The following is a 24466-nucleotide window of genomic DNA, read 5'->3' as shown; positions in this document are numbered from 1 at the left end:
GGATGGAGACAATACATGACAAAACAGTGTCAAATGAAAAAGTAATTTGATTGACATCAGAAGAGGAAACAAACAAAGCATGGGGTGCCATATGTTTAACAGCTGTTCTTTAATCTGTAGTTATGCATAAATCAGACAGCAGGGGGCGATAACGAGTGAATTCATAATTAGCCTACCAATGGAAATGAAATCTCATGGGGGCCCGGTTTCTCTATGACAGATAGTGTTCCCGATATTATGAACGTTCGTTTCTTTTACATGGGTGTTTCCTAAAAATATATTTATCAACGCGCAATACGCGTATTTTATAGCCTATTGCGTTGTCTGTTCAGGACGTGTTGAAATGTCAATGGCTGGTTATCAGGGTCTCTTTTTATTATCTTAAAAAATCCTAGTTATCTATGAATTTATAATTGTGTGAGTCGTTTGTTCAGAACATTGACACAACAGCTGATCTGTTAATCTGATGTCCTTTTGCAATCTTTTATTTTCACAAATTCAAGGGTTGTGCAATAGCCTACAAGCTTCAAGGGCAGCCCCGTGGAGACATGGAGGCAGCGTTTACTGGTTTGTGGCCCTGTGTGTGAGTGATCCTGCTAATGACAAGGGTACCTATTAAATCTAACGAACGAGGTCCATCGTGTTGCTAGTAGGCTACTGCCGAGTGAAATTGAGCGTTCTGCTCTTTGCTCCCTAAAGCGATAACGGTGACCGCAATGCCTCACGACCGTGGTGCGGTGGGTTCGAGGAAGGCTGAGGAAGAGTGGGTTGTAGAAGTGGATGAAAACGCTTTGTCAGGGAGAAGAAATTCGGCACCTGTTCTCATGAACGACATGATATTCTCTTCAATGATATGTTTTCGCCCCTATTTTTAATAAGCAAGTGGAAAGTAGCCTACTTTATTGGACCATCTTCTGAAATGCCGTCGCTTGCCTGAAACAATAATGTCACCTTTTTTGTGCAAACCACGTAGTTACAAATGAACACATTTTTTAGATTTAAATAAAGGCATAAAATAAAGTATCATGACATTAAAGGAAAAAGCCAAAAGTGTGAGTAATAACTGTACTGTTAAACTTAGGTGTAGTTTTGCGGTTGTCCTGCAGGTGATTCTGTCTGCTAGCGATGCGTTTAGCACTCTACGAATATTTGAATTTGAGGATGGGCTTTCAATCTTTTAGATGCCATGCATGGACCCTCAAATATGATCATCCTGGTGCGATTCAAGAGCCCCTCATACTAAAATGTAAAAGGCAACTATATATTTTCATGTGTAAAAACCAAATTTATTATGTGAAAATGAATTATAGGTATGTGTGAAAGTGAAAAATAATTTAGTTTATGTTACATTTGTAACGTTTTTACAACTTACTATATAACTGTGCTGTACTGTTATTTATCGTGTGTATTTTTTTATTTTATGCAATTTATTTATACATATATTATTTAAATTCACTATGCTTTTCAACTGACTCCCTAGCACTCCAATTTGGCCCTATTGGGGTCCCCGGACCCAAGTTTGAAAATCCCTGCTTTAGAGCACTCTTAGATCTACCTGAATTTAAATGTCTTCCCAAGTTACAATTCTTTTTGGGGAAAAAAAACACATAATTCTAAGCCATTTAGGTTTACAATGCTTTTGGGAAACATTGCCTGGACAATGTCACAGGCTCTTGCATGGATTAGACCTTATTAAAAATGCCTGAATCGAGGGTAATTCACACAACACCTAAAAAAATGTGTCTTAATAATCAGGAAGCCTCAAATGGTTGCACAAAATATTACAAGTATTTATATGACAATCAACTACTTTCAATACCCTGATAATTAAATGGAAGTGTATATCTACTGGTTCATAATAAATCAATAGATTTTCTTTCTGTATAAAACAACTACCTGATTGATCAATGATTTTTTTTGTATCAAGACAGGTCTTTCAAAAAATATAAAGATCAAAAAATCAAAAACAGCAAATATCTGAATTAATAATCACATCAAATAACAAACTAAATCCTGCATTGTAATGCATTTTCTTTATGTTGAAATAAGATGTTGCAGATGTGATCATTGCTATATGACAACTTTTCACAAGTTCACTTTTTAAAAAGTAAAACATCCATAGTGTTTCAGTAAAGAAAGTGTTGCACATGATCACACTGGCTGATAGCTTTCAATCCTTTCCAGCAAGGTCTCAGAGTATCCAGGGGAATAATACCTGTGAAAGATAGGACGATCAGCGGAACACCAAAAACCATATACAGCATATTCAATCTAAGGGTTTCCAGCATTATAAAATCATGTTTAGTGTAAAAATATTTTATCATGGCGCTGTTTATTATTCGCATAAAATTCATGAACCTGACAATCTCCTCAGGGTAGCAGCTGTTGATTGCATTGATATGTTCCTGAATTGTAGAACCAGGTTCTGCTTTGATCTCCTGCACTTTCTTCAGACCACCACTGGTAACAAACAAGCGCCGTGCCTTACTGTCATGAGGAAGAACCTTTAAGATGCGGAGGAAATAGAAAAGCACCTTAAACAGTTATCATTGTCATTAACAAATATGCAGCTTTCATAAAATGTGTTAACGAAAACAGTGAGTTCCCGCTACCTTACTGAACTGGCAGATGACATGTTTAAGAATGTTGCTGGGAGCTTCATAGAGAAGAGGCTCCAGTGCTGGTAGATAAGTACACTTTTGAAGGATGCTCTTCAATGCCTTCTTGGCCTTTTTTGAGTATGTGAACAAAGCAAAGAAGAGGCAAGAGTTACTAAAAAATGAATGATATTGGTAAAAAAAAATTTGAAAAAAGTTCCTCTGCGGTTACTTTACTAATGGACCATTGCTCACCTTGACCTGCAGGTCTTCAGAACTTTCAGTGTCCAAATAGAGATTAAGGAGTTTAGGGAACGCATTGGCCACAGCAACAGCTCGAGCATGTTCGGGTGTGTGTCGACCAATCTGGCCAAACGCCCAAGCTGTGGCTGCTTTGAGGTGGTCGTCTTGCTCCTCTCCCAGACAGATAGCCAACTGTGGCACTCCCTACAGGAGTGGAGAATCAATTGTGATTATAATCAGCATTATGAGAGAAATACACTACTGTTCAAAAGTTTAGGGTCGAAAGAAGTCACTTAGGTTCACCAAGCATTTATTCGATCAAAAATACAGTGAAACAGTAATATTGTGAAATATTAGTGCAATTTAAAATAACGGATTTCTATTTTAATATATTTTCAAATGTAATTTATTCATGTGATGGCAAAGCTGTATTTTCAGCAGCATTACTCCAGTTTTCAGTGTCACATGATCATTCAGAAATCATTCTAATATGGTGATTTGCTGCTCAAGAAACATTTCTTCTTATTATGTCAGTGACATGTTTGTATGGTTTCCACAGACATGTCACTGTCATAATTTACTGCTCGTGTTTCTTGAGCAGCAAATCACCATATTAGAATGATTATTTGATGAATAGAAGGTTCAAAAGAAGAGCATTTACTTGAAATATATATTTTTGTAAAGATGTTAAAGTCTTAATGGTCCCCTTTGATCAAAAGTATAAATTTTATTTCTTTTTCTTTTTTTTTTTAAATCTTACTGACCCAAAACTTTTGAACAGTATAGTCAAATTTAAGTTTAACATGTAATCTTAAGAAAGGATGTTATGACAGACTTTAGAGACAATCACAGCCATGGCTAAGTTCTCGGAGTGTGCAGCCACATAGCCCAGCATCATGATCCCGGGCAGGCGAACATTCCCTTTGGAGTCCCCGAGGTAGTCAATCACAGCTGCTACGCCCCCCATATTCACTATTATCTGAGACAGCTGAGTAGAAAACAAACAATGCACACAAGCAAACACACAAGTCAGTGTGACATAATGATAAATAATTAGCCAGACAGACCAGAAAAGCAAAACCGTTTTGTGCAGGTGAAAAGAAAAAGTGGTGATGCAATGACTATGTGGTTACCAATTGTCTGTTTCCTGTGTTGCACTGGTGATAAATAACAGACCCACATTCTCCATGGTTTACAGACTAGCTGCCTCACACCATATTATTTAAACAGGGGGTGTCAAAGAGCTGACAAACTAGAGATTCCAAAGTTACCCAAGCATCTTGAAATCATTTAGTGGGTATGTTGTGTATGTGGTAGGTACTTCTGGGGTGTGTTTTGTGATTTCCCGAATAAGAGTGGCGACATTCTTCCGAACATATTCATCAGGGTCCTTTAGGCAAACCAGCGCAGCGGGGAATATCTCGGCCTCCACCACCATCTCGGCTACGTCCACGGAATGCTTGGCGATTTGACTGAGAGCTGAAAAAACATGCCTCTGTAAAGAGTAAAAATGTAGCCTACTGTCAAATTAAGTCATTAGGGCTTTTCACACTGTGCTTAAAGGCAGGGTAGGTAGAAATCCCCCAAAATACTTTTTTCCAAAAATTTTTAAACTGTCTTTATATATCAATGCATAATTAAAATGTAAGTACTCTGGAAAAGAAATTATAAAAATCCTCTCAGGACTGCAATGAACACAGCTCATTATTCCATTAACTCCCACCCCCTCCCTTCTCGACTCCTTCCAAAGCCACGCCCCCAAAACACATGAACGCGCGATCCCAGCCGTTCGCTCAGCTGGAAGAGTCGGACGCGTTTACCAGCGCCGAGCAGAGAGGAGTGCAGTGCATGTAGTGACATCATGTCAGAATCACAAGTAATAAAATAACTACCTTTATCAGTATGAATATAAACAATTAACATGGCTGTTACTACTCACTATCAAGCTCGCATATCGATACTGGTAAAGTTTAAAATAGTTTACTAGCTCGTAACAGAATCAAACCAGATATAAGGCAAAGCTATAAATAGCTTAATTGATACACGTTTGCCGTTACTATCAGTTACACTGTGATGAAGGTGAATTTGTAAGTTTCATAACATAAGATTGTTTACAGATAAACTGAGTAACACTCAAATACCTTCTCACAACTGCATTGCAGACACAAGATAATATAACAGGCACACACACAACATATATTGTATAACATACAGATACAACATAAAGATATAGGTAAACATATGTAGAGCATATAACAACAAACCAAACGTGAAAAAACGGAGCAGGTAGAGTTCACGGTGAACATAGGAACAAAGTTTAGGCAGAGGGTAAAGCAGCTAGGTATAAAAATAGATCCCCTAAACTTTATAACCTAAAGTTAGATTTGGCGAAATTAAACAAAACAGCTTTCAACTGCAGATAGGCCTATTGCTTATTTATCGTCTCAACACTGGCTCACTAACAGTAACGTTAACGTTATACCAGTCGACACCAAAGTTACACTGTCATAGCTAAGCCAGTGTAACGTTAGGTAGCTATATTAGCTATAGCTACGTGTGCTAGTGATACATGCTTCATGGAAATAGAAATGCCATCACAATGAAAACAGCAAGATTACCTGTCCAGCAGAAATAAAGCCATCTTGGAGTCACTTTTCAGCCCCTTGAGATCCCTCAGTTGTCGCCACCGCTGGAAAGCCACGCAGATATTGACTCTCCTATGATTTCTTGATTTATCCAAAGACTTTTTGTTCATAGCCTTTTCAAATACTGTCTTCCTTTTTTTTTACCTGTTTGACTTCGCTGCCTCTATATGCAGGTACTGAGAATTTTGACTGTTCTTTCTCTGCCATAATTGTTATTACTAGCTTTGGTGCCTCTTCAAACGGGTGCGCGCATTTGGGCTGCTCCTGTATCAGCAGAGGTGGTATCCATGGTAGCGAGGGAGAGTGACAGTCGCCCCAGCCAATCATTTCTTTCGTCCCGAATGGAATAATGAGCTGTGTTTATTACAGTCCTGAGAGGACTACAGACACTCGATTTTTATAATTTATTTTCCAGAGTACTTACATTTTAATTATGCATTGATATCTAAAGACAGTTTAAACAAATTTGGAAAAAAGTATTTTTGGGGTTTCTACCTACCCTGCCTTTAACCCTGGGGTTAGCATTGTTCTAAGCCTCAGTTTTAACACCGGGTAGAGGAAAGTTACCCCGGCATATAAAACTCTGCTCTGGAGCCAGGACAGCACCAGTTTAACCCTGCATTGTGATGCCAAGCATGTAAAGTGTTAAATTGTGATTGAATGTTTCTGGCTAGATGGTAAGCAATGGACAACCAATCAGATGCATCATATTCACAGGCTTTTGATGATCATATAAACATTGCAGGTTGTAAATAGTAGTTTCAGCATTTAAGGGGAAAATGGAGTTATTGTTGGTGTATAAATTGATGGTTATGAGGTCGCATAACGCTAGTTATGTAAACAGTTTGTGTACCGACTCATCCAATCAATGTCACTGACACCACAAATATGCAATTAAGAACATTAACAAAGGGTTTAGGAATGTAAAGTGTGAACCATCAGTTTATAAATAACCAGGATTAATTGTTATCCCCGGCTAAAATATGAGCAGTGTGAAATGCGAAACAAGATAAGGATTCTAGGATTCTGATTTTCCTGGGTTAAGAATGACCCCGGGATAACTATTTCAAGTGTAAAAAGCCCAGTTGAGTCATGTCATTGATTTCAATATCGGTACACTCTTAAAAAATAAAGAACCTTTACTGGCATTAGTGGTTGCATGAGGAACCTTTAACATCCATGGAACCTTTCAATTAGACAAAAGGTTCTGTATAGCGGAAAAAGGTTATTTAGATTATTAAAATGTTCTCCAGTCACACTTTAGATTAGGGTCCAATTCTCACTATTAACTAACTATTAACTATGACTTTTGCATCAGTAAACTCTTAATTAATGCTTATTAATATTTAGTAAGGTAGTTGCTAAGTTGAGGTATTGGGATGGCATTGCTGCGAAACCACCCTTCCAGAACCTTTATTTTTAAGAGTGTAGACTGTGTCACCTTTAATTTGGCATCTGGGTTTAGGATCATCTGTGCTAGGTGGGCGATTGCCCCTGTGTCCACCACGGTTTGAGCCAGCTCCGGGGAGTGCTTGGCTATGTCGCTCAAAGCGGAAGCAGCAACCCTCTTCAGGGCAATTTCAGGCTCCTGGATGCATAACACAAGCAGAGGCACTACTCCGGCATCAACCACTGCCTGAGACAGCTCTGCACACCAGGAGTGAAGGTGAACAACAAAAGGAACATTGACAAATTGTCAGAAATAAATATAAAAGCAAACCCTTTTTGAAGCAAACTCACGTCCATTGTGCCTGGCAATGTAACTTATTGCCCATGCCGCAGCCTCTTTGACCCCAGGGTCAAACTCCTCCAAGGAGACGACAAGAGCGTCCAGTGCTCCACAGTCCACAACGGCCTGGGCCAGCTCAGGGGAGTGCTTAGCAACAGCCCGAAGAACGAATGCAGCTGCTTTCTTATAGAATCGCTGTGATCATTCATATCCCAGTAATCCAGAGGGAAAGGACAAAGCAATTGAACAATAAATACACTAGAATGTTCATGATTCACCAGCAAAACTGCCTTTAAAGGGATAGTTGACCCAAAAATGAAAATTCTGTCATAACACTCCCTCAAGTTATTCCAAACTTAAAAGATATTTTGAAGAATATCGGAAACCAAACAGCTGATGGGTACCATTGATTTTCATATTATGGAGAAAAACAAAATACTATGGAAGTCAATGGTGCCCCACAACTGTTTGGAACAAACATTCTTCAAAATATATTCTGAATGTTCTGATCCAATCTGACTTCTGACCTGAAATGCTGGCTGAATCATAATCATACTGTTCGTTCGTTGGCCAGAGGAGAACTGGCCCAACGACTAAGCCTGGTTTCTCCCAAAGTTTTTTCTCCATTCTGTCACCTGATGGAGTTTTGGGTTCTTGCCACTGTCACCTTTGGCTTTTGGCTTGCTTAGTTGGGGACACTTAATAGCCTATATTTAACAATATTATTGATCAGACACTGACACCATTAAATGAGAACTGAACTGAGCTGGACGATGACATCACTGTTTTCTCCCGAGCGGCTGTATAGATAAATGAACTAAATTAATAACTTTTTACAACAAAAATTAACCATCACTCAACTTACTTCAGCTGGACTATGACACTATTTTCTTCTAGATCTGCTGTACAGCCGAAACAAACTTTGTTGCATTATTTTCCTGTTATAACTGTAAAGCTGCTTTGAAACAATCTCCATTGTAAAAAGCACTATATAAATAAAGGTGACTTGACTTTATTCTTCAGCAGAAGAAAGAAATGTATACAGGTCTTGAACAACTTGAGGGTGAGTAAATGATGACAGAATTTTCATTTCTTGGGTGAACAATCCCTGTAACAAACAGTAAGTCCACATATCACATTCTATACAATTCAATTAGATAAAAAGGAACTTTGGTGGAGTTTATACTATACTTTTAATCTCTCTCTGACAGTGTAACTGTAATCTAACAGAAAGTTTTGGAGTAAAATCTTTGGGTCACCACTTTTTAGTTTTTTTTTCTCTGCTGGGTTATTCTGGAATCTGGACAATGATCCGAGAGTTTGCAAGGAGTCAAATCAAGATGTGATCTGAGATCTGGAGTTGATGCACTACCATGCACTTCACATTTTTATAATGAAACAATATGTACATTTTTAGTAGCTGTATTCCTGCTCACAGTCATGTTACTGTTTAAAGTCATATAATTTAAATAAAGAATGCAGACGAACAAACTGCTTTTGCTGTGACTTTATGCTTATCACAACACATTTAAAAGCAGGTATTAAATGAGAAAAGCCCAAAAATATATTAATTAAACTGGAAATTGCAAAAACATGGTTTGCTTGGCTGACATTGCCAAGTGTTTGCATTGTGCAAAAGCAAATTTAGGCATGAAAGTCTGACGCCTTAAGGCAAACCTATTTATTTCAATGAAAGCTGAACGGCTCAACTACAGAAACTCACGTTTTGCTCAGCCAGGGAGTACACAAGCTGAGGAAGAATGTCTCCCTTTACTACAGCCTCAGCCAGGTCATCGTTATAGTTGGCAAGCCTTCCGAGAGCCAGGGCTGCTGTCTGCTGAATAGTTGGGACTGCATCCAAAAGGAGAGGCCTCAAAAGGGACATTACACCTAAGCCAGAGAGAGTGAGCACATTTGTTCAGGGGAGAAAACAGGAGTGGAAAGACACTTGAGAGCAGATGAGGGGAGGATATATTTTCAAAGGTTCAAATCATATAATAAAATATATATATATAAAATGATGAGGTACTGTATGCATTCCTTATTAATTAAAAACATAACTTGTTAACGTGTTTTGTAAGATATTTCGCCCAGAAACATTCATTGTTCTGTGCAGTTTAGGTGAAACATATTTATTTAACGTTAGATCCTTTTTACCCCATCGGTCCTGAGTGTGTTCAAAGGGTATAAAATAATCAGTCTACATCGTAGGTTAGGGTGTTGAGTTAGGTGAATTTGTTACAAAACAAAAAGAAAATACAGCCCATGTTATAATTCACCTTGAATGTCTTTAAGCTCACTTGTAATTAGTATTACCCAGGACAATAATATTTAATCAGTTGAAAAATGATTTCCATTATAAGCAGTTCTTCAGAACCATTCTTCATTCAGAAAACATCTTAAAGTGACTTATTTTTTCCACAAAATAAATATTTCAGACACTTACCAGCATTTTGAAGTGTTTCAGTGTTTTGTGGTCTTGATGCAAGATCTGCTACAGTTTGGACAAATTGTGTTCTTGCCTTCTGGTACTGCTCAAACACTGCATAATAACAACGATTCATATTATCATAATAATCTCGTTTTTACAAATTTGGGTTTGCTGATAGGGCAAATTACTCACAGTAGTTTAAAGTTAAACATAGACCGGCATATGAGACGAGTCAATGCCAAAAAAATTATGTCAACAAACTGCAAAAGTGAGAAAAGTAAGTAACCCCAGTGGTTTTAATGATCTGAGCGAGTTTATCATTACATTAACATTTTTAACGTGTATAATCCTTCAACGGATCTGACTTCCTCACCTTGTAAAACCTGCCGTTGACTCATTGTTTTATCAGTATGCTAAATCGGAGCAAAAACGACAAAAAGCTGCGTGGTTGTGACAAACTGTAACGTTACGTTTAAACTTCCATTAGGAAACAGCGTTTGTTGTGACTTTGAGTTTAGAGGAGGCGTGCAACTGTTGTCTTGGCAACAAACCGGAAGTGATAGGCATCTCGTTCGGTCGGTGAGCTTGCTGTCAATGTTCTTCTAATGTTTCTTGCTGAAACACGCATATCTGTTGAAATAAGGTTAAGTCCCGAATACAGGTGATGTCCAGATGTAATAGCAGGTTAATTAATCCCTAATTAGTTTGGGGTATTTAAACAGGATTCAAGAACGGTGTCAAATCGGGACAGAGCAGCTGCGAGGGTGAACAGCTGCCCTCACATTCGTGTCTAACTTACACGGTTACCGCAGAGAAAACTGCAATCACAGCAGCAGTGATATTGAGTAGCCTAATTACTAGTCTTCACAATCGTATTTTCGTTAAATAAGTTTTAGAATAGTAAATACACTACAGCCTGCTGTTTTGTGATTATATTATTTATTTTAAGAGTCTTGAGTCGAGCAGGTGAATACAAACTTTCCGTCAGTGCTTTTTCACTTAAAAGTTGTTTTTTCGGTTTAATTTGCTTTCACTTTAATAAGGTTATTTGAACTGGTTACCAAATAGTTCATAATTTCCAGATTGTCTTTAATAATTGCTTGTTGTCGACTGTAGCTGTAGCATATCTGTTGCATTTCACGCACTCTCTGTCTGTAACATGGCTGCATTAAACATACAAAAATGTCCAACCCTTTTTAGTTAAGTAGCCTACTGTACACATTGCGTAGCCTATTAGAAAATATTTTTGTATATAGTTAGCCTATATAGGCTTAAAATATTAAATAATCTAAGCTTGTCATTTAGGTTGTTTTCTGGACCATTAGTGGAGAAAGGATCTGCCTTTATGAAAAACCCTGACAAATCGGACCTTTATATATACGCCAGCTCAAGGCTGAAGAGTTTATGCATTAACTTTAATGTCATTTCTGACACAGATATGCTCTCATAAAGCAATACTTAAATACTGTTGAATTTTAAATAACAAGTAGGCCTATATCAGCCAATCCAAGGCAAAGCGAGCATAGATGATTATAGGGTAGGGTATAGCCTGAAGAAACTTTTTTAAACAATGACAGCTTATTTGGAATGTCCACTTGGCTTTGCTCATTTCCATCTCTAAATTCACTCCTAACAAACAATTTCAGTCAACATCATTTGAAGGGATTTTTAAAGGTGTCTTGATTTTTCGACTTCATCAATGTATATAGCCTTGTTACGTCAAACAAAGTAAAAGTTTTAGGGGTTACACTTTATTTTAAGGTGCCCGTGTTACAATGTAATTATACATTAAAGTGCTGAGTAATAATAATTAAGATTGTACTTACTATTGGGTTAGGCTGCATGTTATTAAGCACAATTTATAGTAATTACTAGTAATGATATACCGTGTGTAACAAAGACTGCAAAATAAATTGTTACCAAGTTTTGTATTGGCCAAAATAAATAAATAAAAGCCATAATCCTGTTTCAAACATTAAAGTATCTTGGAAGTCCCAACATGCACGAAATAAGACCAGATTGATCAAATTACAACTGACCTGGCAACTAAAATTTAAATCTGTAATAGATAAACCACATAAATAGCTTTCATTACCTCAGTGTAAGTGCAAATGTAATTCAGTGCAAAATCCCGGGACAGTGTTTCCCTCACGTCACAGCGAGAGTTACCGACAGACTTACCGTTTCTAACGACCAGCTATGACCTTAGGTAATTTACACATATCATAAACTGTTTAAGCCACAACTGGAGAAGTTTGTAGCACCGGTCTCTCATTTGTCACAACAGACTTTGAAACCGGTCAAATGGATGTAGTCTTAAATTGACCAGAGAGCATGGCTTCGGTTAGCCTACCAGTAAATCGCACGAGCATTTATATGTTCATCCACGCTATGGACATATCTGGATTTTTGCTCTATGCAAAAAATATATGAACTGCTGTTCTGTAGGCCTAGCCTACTACATCACCGTTATCACCACTTTGATGGTTATTTCTTGAAGCTTGTTGTCAACTTTAAAAGTTTTGCACCATAATAGGCCTACTTATTTTACATAATTAGAAAACCGAATACATTTATTCGGATGTTAAAGTAATGCATGAATACTTTTGTTATTTGTAGATTTATCTTTATCTGATTCGAAGCAGCATTAAAACGCAAGGCGATGTGAAAGTGTAAAATGTTTATTTAGATGTTTTATACTGTGCAACAGTCACAATACAATAGCTGTCAATAGTCTACAATCGACCAATAAGACAATGAACACTGAAGACATCAAAATGCTGTTTGTCTAATGTCAAATTCGTGTAGGCCTATGTAATAGCTTGAAAAGCAGTCTGAAAGATATATGTGCATGCTATAATGGACTTGAGCATGACCTCGAGACCAACCTGACGGCCCGAACCGGCACAGAGCATATCGTACGATAACTGCAAAATTACCCTAAACTTGAATTCCCAAGAACTTCTAATAAAAATTATTAAGCCGAGTAGAACTTAAAAGTTGCATATTTGTATGCCTTTTTTGAACACGCAGTTCTAATATAGTCGTTTGTCATTTAAATTTAAACTATATAGGCTATATGCCTTTCTTTGATATATTAAAGGCAAGAATATACCAGGAATGTTCAGTAGCCTAACCTACCCCATTAAAGGCAAACTAAAATCAAAAGTAATTTTTATCATCATGCTTTTAAAGAACATTATAATACACATGTAAAATACAAGCAACAGATAACGAAATTTGTTTAGGGAAAATGTAGACCAAGAGTAAAAATATATATAAAAAAGGGTATAATTCAGTCATTTCTGTATTGTGAAAATGCCGCAACCGTCGCTCTGCGCTCCACTTTGCAATCAAATGGGCCTCTAACGTTCTCACACAAACTTAGAAAATCCAGCAATGTGTCGAAACAAGCGCGTCATTTCCACTACGTTAAAGTTACATGTATAATATACTGATAATAATGACAAAAAGAATGGCTCTACATGACACTACGTTGGCATGGAAATAGCTGGATTATGTCTGGCGTTGGCTTGATCGTGTAGTTCCTTCTCATCCCGACGATGTGGAAGATCCGTTCAGCGCTGTCTTTCGCACTTTGTTGCCAAAGCTGAACTGTCGATTTGGGCTTGTCATCGTCGTGCCGTTAATAGGGTTGGAAACATGGCTGAAATGAGGCTGTGAAGGCTGAACCAGTGTGCTTGGACTCGGTAGTGGTGAGGAGGTGGATGGTACTCCAGCGGGACTGCTGGCCTTGTCGCTGGCTGAGTCGCTTTCAGAGCGGTGTGTGCTGTTCACGCCATCTTGCGGGTGGGTAATCTTCATTTTTTTACAGCTGGGCCGCACGCGGTATTTCAGAGGCAGTGGTCCATTCTATGTAATGTGCGGAAATAACAGAAGGCACTTTTTATCATTTAATGCCGAGCAACCAAAATTCACAATCCACAAACCAAACAATTATCATTCTTAAGATATTTTAAGATACATAAATTACGTTTTAAAATGGAGTTTGTAAAGTCACAGTTAGTAGTAGATTTAACACTAAAAAATATTTGAGAACTTACTCTTCTCCATGTGTAGATGTAGGCAATGTCCATTAATGTGTAATAATCCTTCAAAGGCTCATCTTCATACATAACTTCAATCTATTAGAACAATAATATTAAAAAAAGCACCAAAATTACACTGCAATAGATGCAAAATCAGAAAATGATAACAAATACCATCTTAATTCCTTCTTTATTCTAAATGCAATGAAACACTGGACTGCATTACTGTAATATCTGTAAAATAAACTACTAAGGATTAAAAAAGGAACTCTTTTGCGAATTAAACTACATCCACAATAACATTGATCACATTACCTGGAAAGTAGGAGGTATATCCATTTTGCTTCTCAGAAATTTCCTCAAATGCATCACAGTCATGGCAGCAGGGCATTGTAAGTATCTTTTATTATTAACCTGTTTTTAACACAAATACTTTATTCAGATAAGCTTTATTGGTGCAATCCATTAACACAGAAAAAAAAGACTTGGCAACTTCAAAAACTTGAATAAGAATCAATATTCCAGAAATCTTAATTACCTCTTCATTTTGCCTCTCCTCTGTGCAGCCTTGCTGTTGGGCCCTAAGCAATAAATTGTATAATTGTAAAAAAATAAAAAAAGTGCTAAATTATAACGTGTCAAATTTTTTATCAAATATCTTTAGCATTTAGTTAACACTATAGCAGAAAGGCTACTTTAAAAAAGGCCATGTACACACTTTTACAACTTTTATAACAGAATACACTGACAATAAAAAAACATACCTTTGATCAAAAAACTCAATTGACAGACTGATTATCTCATCATCTGTGATGATTCGCTTGTCTTCGTCAGCAACTTCCCCTCGATCCTCGTTTGATCCATTTGCAGCTTTGAAATAAAATGAAAGAAAAATAGTGGCTTTAATTTAAAAAAATGTCAACAATTAGACTACACAGCTGTACAACACTGTTCAAACAGTTACCTGAACAGTTCAGCAAACATGTTTGCAATACTTACCATCAACAGACGGGTGTTCAGCATAAAAATCTCTTCTACGCTTCATTTCATCTGCACAGTAAACAACATTTCGGTTACACTTTGTTTTAAGGTGTCCTTACAGTGTAATTATACATTTAAGTACTTAGTAAATTAATTAACAACATGTACTTATAGGGTTAGTTGCTGTAATTATGCATAATTTATTACAGTAAGTATATGTTACACATGCAACAAGGACACTGACATTTCCAGATCAAGCATGTGTGACTAAATACAAACAAAAATTACAATCTTATAGAGTGACTAACTTACTTTTGAAAAGACCAGGAACCAACTTGTACACAATGTCCTGTAGAGTTTTATCAGACCTGAGGGAGGAAGGGTAGTGTTGATCAGGTAAAGGTCAGGTATTTTTTATTGCAATTTAGACAGTCCTGTTGCGTCTGACTCAAATGTTATTTCTTAATTAACATTTAGGCATCCACAATAAAAAGAATATGCTAAATAAATACATAATTTCAGATAATAAAAAAAAGGATGGCAATTATGCTTGCAAATCAGTATTAATTATTACTAAGTGGAAAGATGGAACAGACAGTGAGATTTTAAAGGTTACCGAATATTGAGAAGTGGCTTCGTTTTGTGGACCTGCACATCACATATGGGACAGAATTTACTGGTTTCCAGGTACCGGACAATGCACATTTTACAAACTGAGGATCAGAGCAATATCACAGGATAAGACATTATCTAGATATGTTGCATGATATTCAAATATAACCAGAGAAAATAGTGCAGCACATCTCATATACTTACATGAGTGCAAGCATTCTATGATTGTTGTTGCATCTATGAAATATCCACCACATAAGACGCACATCAAATGGGGATTGAGCTCTGTAATCTTGATCCTTGTTGTACGATGCATCGTCATGTGATGGAAAAGAGCCTGCGAGGACATCAAAATAAGATGAACAAAGCTTTGCAGCTAAACAAATGACAGATTGAAAATTATGACTAAATCAGCTGAGAGGCTAACATTTTTGTTTTTGTGGACTATTGCGTATACATATGCAGGTAATAACGGGAATAATGTTAGGTCATCTCCTAAACATGGGTATTCGGTGCAGTAAAACCGCACAATTGCGATGTAAAGCGATCGTTAAATCGCTGCAAAGTCAGATTCACCAAACACGACATGACAGTTCACTGCACAACTCATCGGCTATAACGCATCCGTCATGAGATTCTACGTAAATTAACTTTACGTGACGAACACTTCTTACCGTTTCTATAGCAACTAAAGCTGCGTTACATGGCAACGTACCAAGCAGCTTGAAATGGAACATTCCACGTAGAAAACGAATGCATTGGACGCACCAATTTTGACTTAAAATCGAAATCTCGCCGATTAAATAAAGGCTATATGAAATAGTGTGCATGTTATGCAATAAAGGCCTTCCAAAAATACAGTTTATCTTAAGCGCTTTCATGAAGAGCTGAAATAAAAGAATGAACAGCTTTATTACCGATGATGCTGATCTCCGTTTTGCCTTGACAGTCTCTCCCTCCGGCACCAATCTTGCAATCGCACAATGCCCATGAATGCACCTTGCATTTAACTAATAGTCTGTTTGACATCATGGCCTCATTGCTATAGCCTACTTTTCATTAATCCTGTTTTTGAAACACATTATTACGTCAGAGCATTCACTGATAGCCGAATACAAGTGCTATAAAGTGCTGAGAGGGTTCACAACAATGAGAAACGATCAGAGTAAGCAAGAACTTTAAACAGAACACATAATGATGGACGTGAAACTTCTCAAACTCGTATTGGATGAAGCCAAAGTAACCTGCATATAAGCTCATTCTTATAGTATGCGTTTTGAAGGTTAATTGGCAATGTTAGCGTACTTGCTGTAACATAATCGTACATTGTCATGTGACAGTGACAAATCAAGCCATCGGACTAGCCTACACAACACGCGAGAAAACTTTAAGCAACCGACATAGTGATGTTAACGTTACTCCACGCGAGAGGACAAGTAAGACAGCGTTCAAACCAAGATCGGTCTAAAGGGGATTTTTTCGTGTGACCTGTGCCCTTTCTTATTAAACAAATAAAGGCGTTCATTGGCTAACGTTTATTTAGTGAAACATGCACCAGTCAAACAGAAACGATAGCCTACAAGAGTTGTTCTTAGTGCAAGCGTTTCTGTTGGTTATAAAACAAAACCACACACATTCTGAAGTCTAGTCTTCAGACTAGACAAGCATTCTGGTGATTGTGGTGATACATAACCTAGAATAAGTAACTGTCAAAAGAAGGAAACGACCCTTAGCCTATATGAATTGTGCCACGTGAGAAAGTGCAGAGTTAAAGACCTGCTGGCCTATTTCGATGTAATCAAAATGATGACAGACCGGGTTAAAGTAATCAATATTCTAACACGCCACTTATAGATTCAGCTCTGACATTCACAACTTCAGGGAAGTTGGTCTACATGCAAAATGATTCACCAAGTCTTAAGGGAAAAGCTGCCGCTTCTAAATCAAGAAGTGCGCAAGTTAATAATATTTAAAAAACACATTCTGAAACAACCTGCCGACAAAGTCCAATATTAAAATATGTTTTTCTTCTTGACATAACACAAAACACAACAAGGCTTCCGCAGAGTAGCCTATATAAAGGGATAACTTGCCTAATTCTTGATCTTAAATATTTTAAAAAATTCTAAATGGTAGAGTAGGCTAAAGTAGACCAATGTGCTTTGTCAAAGTCCTACAAACAGATATAAGATCCATATACAAACCTTGTGTAAGCCAGGCTATCTAAAGCAGCATTCTTCGGTTAAGTTGGATAAATAAAATAAAACATCGAAAAACATTTTAAATACGTTAAATAAGTAGCCTACCTGAGTTCATAAACATGTTGTTTTATCAACCAAATATCTTCCGTGTAGTGAATGATTGCTGTCAACCACTGAAAGCTTTGTCCTGTGCATCCGACAACAGGACAAGTTTAGGTTACCATGTAAATTTAAGTTAAGAAAACACACAAATAGGTACAATTCAGCGAAATAACGAGTTTGCCCGGTCGTAAACATAATACAGATCGCATATCTATAAAATTAGATAACTGCTCAATGTGACAACAATCGGAAAATCCTTTAGAATTCAGCCTCACATGAACAGACGACCCATCTCTACCCGATTTCGCGTGCACATCAGGATTCATTAATAACTAAACCATTCCATTTAAGCCAGAAACACCAAGCAAACATGATGATGGCAATAACTGATAACCCTACAACAAAATGAGAATCATTCGCGCAGACAGGACACAATATTATTAGATAAATTAACTCAAATCTATAACCACGCGGAGAGACGGAGACAATTGCGTACGCGAGGCTGTCAGTTCCCGCATCCACTCTAACACACGTCTCCATTTTACACTCACAAAACACATATGCATTTTGAGTACACAGTATGAAATTTGACATTGGTAAGGGAAGATATCGAAGAACACATACCTTACTGAGCTGGAGTGAATAGTCGAGCCTGGAGGTGGTTAGACAATGAAAGTTAGAAGTCGTTCAGTAGAAAATGAATACGAGCCAAGCGGCCATCTTGAAAAGGGCTGCAGACGCTGTCAATTGCAATAAGAGAACGGTGGAACAGGGCGCATTTCAATAATAAAAAATAAATAAATAGAAAAGGTCCGGTTGTCGATGTGTGTGCCGTGCTCGGTTCCAAATCTTGTACGCGGTCTTGTATTTAGACCTCCCGCTAGTAAAACGGCCAGGCTGATGTGCGTTTTCTCTAGGCTAGCTCCTTCAGTCTTCTCTTTGAAAAATGCTGCGCTGATGGTTCAGTGGAAACTGACACCGTCCCCAAAATGGCTTGTAGTTCGACCGCCCCGTGCATCACGTGATCTAATTCCTTAAGGGTGGCCTGGGAATATGTGTCGGTGTATTCAGCGCTGCTCGCGTTCAGCAAATAACAAAGAATTGCGTTTCAAAGTCTGTTTGACTATGGTCCAGCTCGTTAGGTTTGAACAACACCCGGATAGGTTCTTGTAGTCAGCTTTGAACAGTTTGCTACTTTTGTCTGCAAAATTAGTTATCTCTCTCCGTCAACAGCTTTGGAGAATGTGATTCATAACGGTGGCAAGATCAACTTACTATAAAACCCGAGTCACATTATATCATCTGTTCATAGACAAAAATGGTTAAACTAAATCGTGCAAATGTGTTGAGAAAGCAATTCATATATTAGCCTATCACATGTTAAAACATATTGTAGCCAACTTATAACCCGATAGCCCGTTTCTGAATTAATTCATTGTGAATTAATTCACAATGTGATGACGATGCAAAGTAGTAGCCTACGAAATTCACTTATTGTCGGGAGTCCCCTAGATAATATTTTAGGCTACTTCTACAAATTCAATGATAGCCACAGTAGGCTAACAAACATTCCGCATATTATTGACTTATTCTATTTTTAAAAAAAAAACGGTCCTCAACCTAGAAAATGTATAGTCAATTGGCTATAATGCTTTATTTGTAGCAGTTGCCTATCAGTGACGGGATCCAGGTCAGACACTTGCGACAAATGTCGATTTCTCCGTAAACATGCGTTTATCAAGAAAGACAGCCGACTGAGCTCTAAATAATTACACAAAGGCAGGTTTGCTCATATTAACGTATTTTTTTTATTGTGGATTTAATTAAGAAAAAAGTTACAGCAAATAGGCCTAGGCCTATTCGATATATGCGAGAAGAATTCATCAGGAAAAAAACTGGAAAGCTGCGTCCTGAAAGAAAGACACTTTGCCTCGTTAAACCTCGGCATCCAAAAGACATTCAGGAATCCAGCAATCAAGATTGGGATGCCCTCTCGAGACTTTTTGCTGCGTCCTTCATTTTTCCAACCAAATCCTAAACAGTTCAAACAATCCAGATTATCCACCAGCAAATGCACGGTCATATTAAATGGGCTACAATGATTTATTTCATAGGTTATTTCTATATCTGAGCTAAGCAACCCATATAAAATTACATTTATGTAGCCTATCTGTCATGTAGTTGTCTTCTTAGTGCCAAATCACTCTTTCATTTAAAGATGATCAGTTCGTTGACATCGTAAACTTCTAACACTCTTTGTAGGCTAACAATAAACCTACAAAATCCTCTAAAAAACAGTGTTATGCACGTTACCACACATGGATTAGCAGTCAAATAAGAAAACAGCTTAGTTTTGACAGTGTGTGAATTATATTTGTATTGCTCTTTTATTGAACATACAGCAAAGTCATTCAGTCAATCGTGATCACAGATTAAAAACATAGGTTTCGTCATAAATTTATTTTCACGCCGTGGCAACCTTTTTAGCTTCAGTCCGCTAAACTTGGTGGTCAACAGGTTAAAAATATTTGTTAAGTGATGTGACGATGATTGAGTGCATGAGAATTTTATGACTTGATCTTTCGACAATTCACCTTTGTGTCACCCCTACGACAAACACAGGCATCTGTGTAATGACTAAGATAATAAAATTGGCTTTTCCAGATGCAGAAACACCAACGCTGACATTATAGAAAATAATTAGGTAGGCCTACATCTTTATCATACATTAACAGGTTATAGCCTATCAATTAACTGTCAAAAATTATTATACAGAAATGTTAAATAATTTATTGCAATGTAGCCTACGAATGTATGTTCCTTTAGACCAGGAATTCCTGTAAAAAGAGGAAAGCCCACAAAATGCAACACTGTATAAAGTATAGGTTCTATGCTAAAAACACATCTTGATGTTAAATAACATGCAGACATGGCTCAAATGTTGCCTAATAAAAGCAACCCAGACCTTTAGGGAAAAAAACTTGATCAACGATCTAGGCTGAAGTAAATCATGTCAACTTGTCTTTAATTATTACGTTCTTAATTTAGGATAAAACAAACTAATGATGCAAATCGTTTCAAATAAATACCTGAAGTTGCTCCATGGTGCAACTAAAATTAATTTCCGAAGAAGCGCCACCCTTCTGCAAAAGTAACCAGAGTTTATTCAAAGTGAAGAAAAAAAAACATTTACTGGACATAGCTATTGTATATGTATCTGAAATTACATACCTCGGTGTTCAAAGAAATCAGGTATGACGGTTGATTGACTTTATGTAAATGACTATTCTGCAGAGAGAAACATGATTATGAGATATAGGATATAAGTACTGTCAACGCTGACTAACTTAAAGAAACAACGTACCTTAATACAATACTCAAGACGCCATGCAGCATCAGTTATATGGGGAGGACATGTATCAATGCTGAGGAACAATAAATATTTTTTTTTAAAAACAAATAAAAAAACGCTTATGGCTGCGGTCATATTTAGAGTTACACAGGTTTTGTATGATTCATAACACTCTGCGAATCGGAAGATACTCAATATGGTTGTGTGACGAACATAAAGGAGTATCATGTCCAATAAATAAATAGGCCTACGTGTAATAGGTAGGCTATATGCCTTTTACAATAAAATATTTAGGCTAATATTTCTCACCTTGACAACAAATATTCCAATTTTGTTTTGTTTTTCTAAAAGAAAAGAAACATTTATTTTACTGCAAAGCAACTGCACTTTAATAACATTTAGATGAGCATTTTGATACAAAACATTACCTGGAGTGAAGTATACAATAAGTCCACTCTTTCGATCTGGAACCTGGCGTCTTCAAGACACGAGCTAAAAGAGCACACGATATTTTCAGTATGAAAAAGTTTTGTTTTGTTTTTGTTTTTAAATAAAGAAGAGAAAAGAAGAAGTGCTGCAGAAGACCATTTCGGAACATGTTACCTAATTGTTGATCTATCTGCATTTTGCTTTACTCCTTCCAGAATGAAGGTCGTTGCCGCAGTATGACAGTGTTTCAATGTAATCTGATCGATGTGCTTCAATTCTGGGTGACCTGCGATAGATGAAAAATTGCTCTCAAGAAAAGTTGTAGCTATACGTGCGTGTGTGAGGGAGTAAGAGAGAGAGAGAGAGAGAGAGAGAGAGAGAGAGAGAGAGAGAGAGAGAGAGAGAGAGAGAGAGAGAGAGAGAGAGACGATAGCCTTCTTGCGTTGTTTGGAACTGGACCAGTTATGCTAACAGTGCTTTTGGCGATACAAACGTACAATTATTTGTAATACCAATTAATCACATAGAATATGGGGCTACAAACACACACACAGAGAGAGAGAGAGAGAGAGAGAGAGAGAGAGAGAGAGAGAGAGAGAGAGAGATGCTTAGCTGGTAGCTAGCGCAGATCAGATGAGATAGCCTAACTTCACATTTTTACTTAGACGAAAGACAATGCAGGCCACTACAAGCATGCGTTTGACCATAATCAAGTAAATGTTCACGAATCCTATACATTTATTCAGTTCTTAAAGAAAAATAATGCAGTGTTGGTCATCACACCATAGCAGCTAACACGGCTAAGCAGAGGGATCATTGTAGTACTGGACTTAGAACAATAGGCACACCGCGAGCACGGATGACGATCACAGTCTGTTCTTATAGGCTAGACAATTATATAATATGCCAATCCTTAGAAAATAACATCAGAAAAAAGACAGCGCAGCGCAGCGCTACTTCCTTCTTATGTGGAAAGAACCGGAAGTAATGCAGCACAAAGAAAAACCTCAACCATCTTACCTAAAACACTTTCACATCGAGGCGAGAGCAGACTGTCGAATACGAGCTCTGTGAATATCGTAAATGATTTCAGATCGAACACATTTGGATCGGCCACGTTTTGAAGCCCTTTCATCACTGATTCCGACAACTCCATTTTGAGCTGCAGATAGCCTTGGTCACATGAGCGCGTCAGCTGATCTCAGGACCTGAATTGTCGGAGAACAGAGACGCAAGGCGTGCATTACTCGCACATTATTTCATCATGTTATTTCCATAAGACCAGGATAAAAAAAATCCTCACATAATGGCTGACAACATCTCTGGCGAGATCTCTTCCGTAGCCTATTGCCACTGTTGCCTGTCCTGTCTGTAGGCTATAGGATAAAATGTCGCCTGTAACCCTTTGTCAATCTGGCTACACGTACAAGCAGCCTATTTATTCTCCTGCAAAACCTTTTATTTCGTGTAGAGGTTGAATTCTTAAATGCCTACCATGGCAAGCTCGGTTCTGGCTTACCGCTATATTCCTTATAGCTACTGCTTTGAATCAACAAATTAAATACCGCTTTTACCTACACACCTTGCAATTTGTTAAGCGAAGAGATATTCTGTAGCTATATGCATCCAATCGAGACGTTCAATTCTGATGAGCGACAGTAGCTCTGTTAATCAGTTGCCAATTCACTTTTGGAAGATAAGGATAGCCTACTGCTCAAGAGCTCTTTTATTAGGCTACAAATTAAATGTCATGTTGTTTTGAGTGAAACTTGAGAACTTTACTAAATAGGCTACTACACTATGGAAATAGCCTACAGTAGCCTATAGGCTACGTTCAAATAAATCTACAATTTCCAAAAACGCAATAGCCTATAACAACCGAAATTTTAATTTAGCCTATACATATTTTAATGATAGCCTATAGCCTACGCGTTTACAGTTATTAGCCTACGCCGATTTTCTTTGTCGTAGCCTAACCATTTCTGCTCTATAATCATTTGAGCCTAAAAAGATTTTTCGACTTATGACTATATTAAAAAGTTATTGAAATCACCTAAGTTCTTCAGAACGCTGGTTTCTGCGTTCTTTAAAACACAAATAACTCATATTTCTCGTATGACATCCGGTAAGATCTATTTGACTGGATAATGGAATTATTTTATTTTGTGTAGTTGCTAATTACAAATCAGCTTATCAAAGTTATTTTCTACAAGCGACAATCAGCACTGAATAGATAAAACCTTCATTTGTAGCCTACAGCCTATAAAAATGTAGGCTACACTTTATCATATTGATGTTAGAAATTTAAGAAACTAGTTCAAAATATTTTACTGTAGGCTATATAAATACAATTATTTTTGTATCTTTGCATTGAAGATTTTTGAAATAATGGTCCAATTTTATAAAATAGATCATGCAAATAGATAGGTGCGAAACACGTCTTAATAGCCTATACTTTTCAGTTTAGAGAAAAGGTCTGCATAAATTGTCTGCACAAATCTGTGATAATTAACTTCAGGCAATTTATTTAATTTTAATTTAATTTTAATAAAAATCATCTTAAACTTTGCTCTTCTTTTCTTGGTTTTTGGTGATTGTCAGATAGCTGCTGTCGAAACTTTCAGTCGCAGATCATTGTGATGGTCAGTAAAAAAGAATGAATGAATGAATGAATTAATTAATTAATTAATTAATTAATTAATTTGGAACTTTTTTAGTCTTAGGCCTATATCAAATTTCCTAGCTACAACCCGCGTTGTTCATAAAAAAGTTGTTTCATAAACTGTTGTTTTACTATGGTTTTAATTTTTATGACAGCATGAAAAATTACCGAATGAATGGTGAGATCCTCATATTTTTTCCCTGCTAAAATACTTCCGTAATTATTTAGGCTATTTTTTTATTTCGTTTAGGCTACGTAAAATATTCCTTAAAGTACAACATACTTCACAATATAATGACACAGGCCTAATCTATATATAATTATACACTTTTTAAAGTAAAATGTTTTATTTTTAATGACGCTGTTTGTTCAAACATTTCCCCTAAATGTAAAGGCTAAATTAAGCTTTTTAACAACTCACCATGCAGGCAGG

At 37.1% G+C, this 24466-nt stretch overlaps 3 protein-coding genes across 3 annotated transcripts; all 3 read right to left on the bottom strand.

Moving 5' to 3' along the window:
• Window positions 1–1262: 1262 nt before the first annotated feature.
• Window positions 1263–10180, bottom strand: spag6 (sperm associated antigen 6). Its single transcript, XM_077244527.1, has 11 exons — window positions 10019–10180; window positions 9661–9756; window positions 8938–9104; window positions 7226–7409; window positions 6927–7132; window positions 4162–4335; window positions 3676–3828; window positions 2853–3044; window positions 2613–2729; window positions 2359–2504; window positions 1263–2215 (listed from the first exon to the last, which is right to left on the bottom strand). The coding sequence occupies exons 1-11, from the start codon at window positions 10041–10043 to the stop codon at window positions 2152–2154; spliced, it is 1524 nt and encodes a 507-aa protein (XP_077100642.1). The 5' UTR covers window positions 10044–10180; the 3' UTR covers window positions 1263–2151.
• Window positions 10181–12310: 2130 nt separating this feature from the next.
• On the bottom strand, window positions 12311–18581 carry bmi1a (bmi1 polycomb ring finger oncogene 1a). Its single transcript, XM_077244525.1, has 10 exons — window positions 18215–18581; window positions 15492–15624; window positions 15292–15388; window positions 14988–15043; window positions 14694–14744; window positions 14459–14564; window positions 14233–14275; window positions 14010–14108; window positions 13710–13790; window positions 12311–13518 (listed from the first exon to the last, which is right to left on the bottom strand). The coding sequence occupies exons 2-10, from the start codon at window positions 15607–15609 to the stop codon at window positions 13198–13200; spliced, it is 972 nt and encodes a 323-aa protein (XP_077100640.1). The 5' UTR covers window positions 15610–15624; window positions 18215–18581; the 3' UTR covers window positions 12311–13197.
• Window positions 18582–19374: 793 nt separating this feature from the next.
• Window positions 19375–22593, bottom strand: commd3 (COMM domain containing 3). The gene is made up of 8 exons (XM_077244526.1): window positions 22392–22593; window positions 21546–21657; window positions 21371–21434; window positions 21252–21286; window positions 20955–21015; window positions 20822–20878; window positions 20680–20733; window positions 19375–19624 (listed from the first exon to the last, which is right to left on the bottom strand). The coding sequence occupies exons 1-8, from the start codon at window positions 22525–22527 to the stop codon at window positions 19565–19567; spliced, it is 579 nt and encodes a 192-aa protein (XP_077100641.1). The 5' UTR covers window positions 22528–22593; the 3' UTR covers window positions 19375–19564.
• Between the last annotated feature and the right edge of the window lie 1873 nt (window positions 22594–24466).

The sequence above is a fragment of the Siphateles boraxobius genome, unplaced genomic scaffold (genome assembly GCF_051911475.1).
Source record: "Siphateles boraxobius isolate OS27281-9 unplaced genomic scaffold, OSU_SipBor_1 26, whole genome shotgun sequence".
In the NCBI taxonomy this organism is placed as follows: domain Eukaryota; kingdom Metazoa; phylum Chordata; class Actinopteri; order Cypriniformes; family Leuciscidae; genus Siphateles; species Siphateles boraxobius.
The sequence above is the reverse complement of the archived record's forward strand: the minus strand, read 5'-3'. Positions and strand labels throughout refer to the sequence as shown.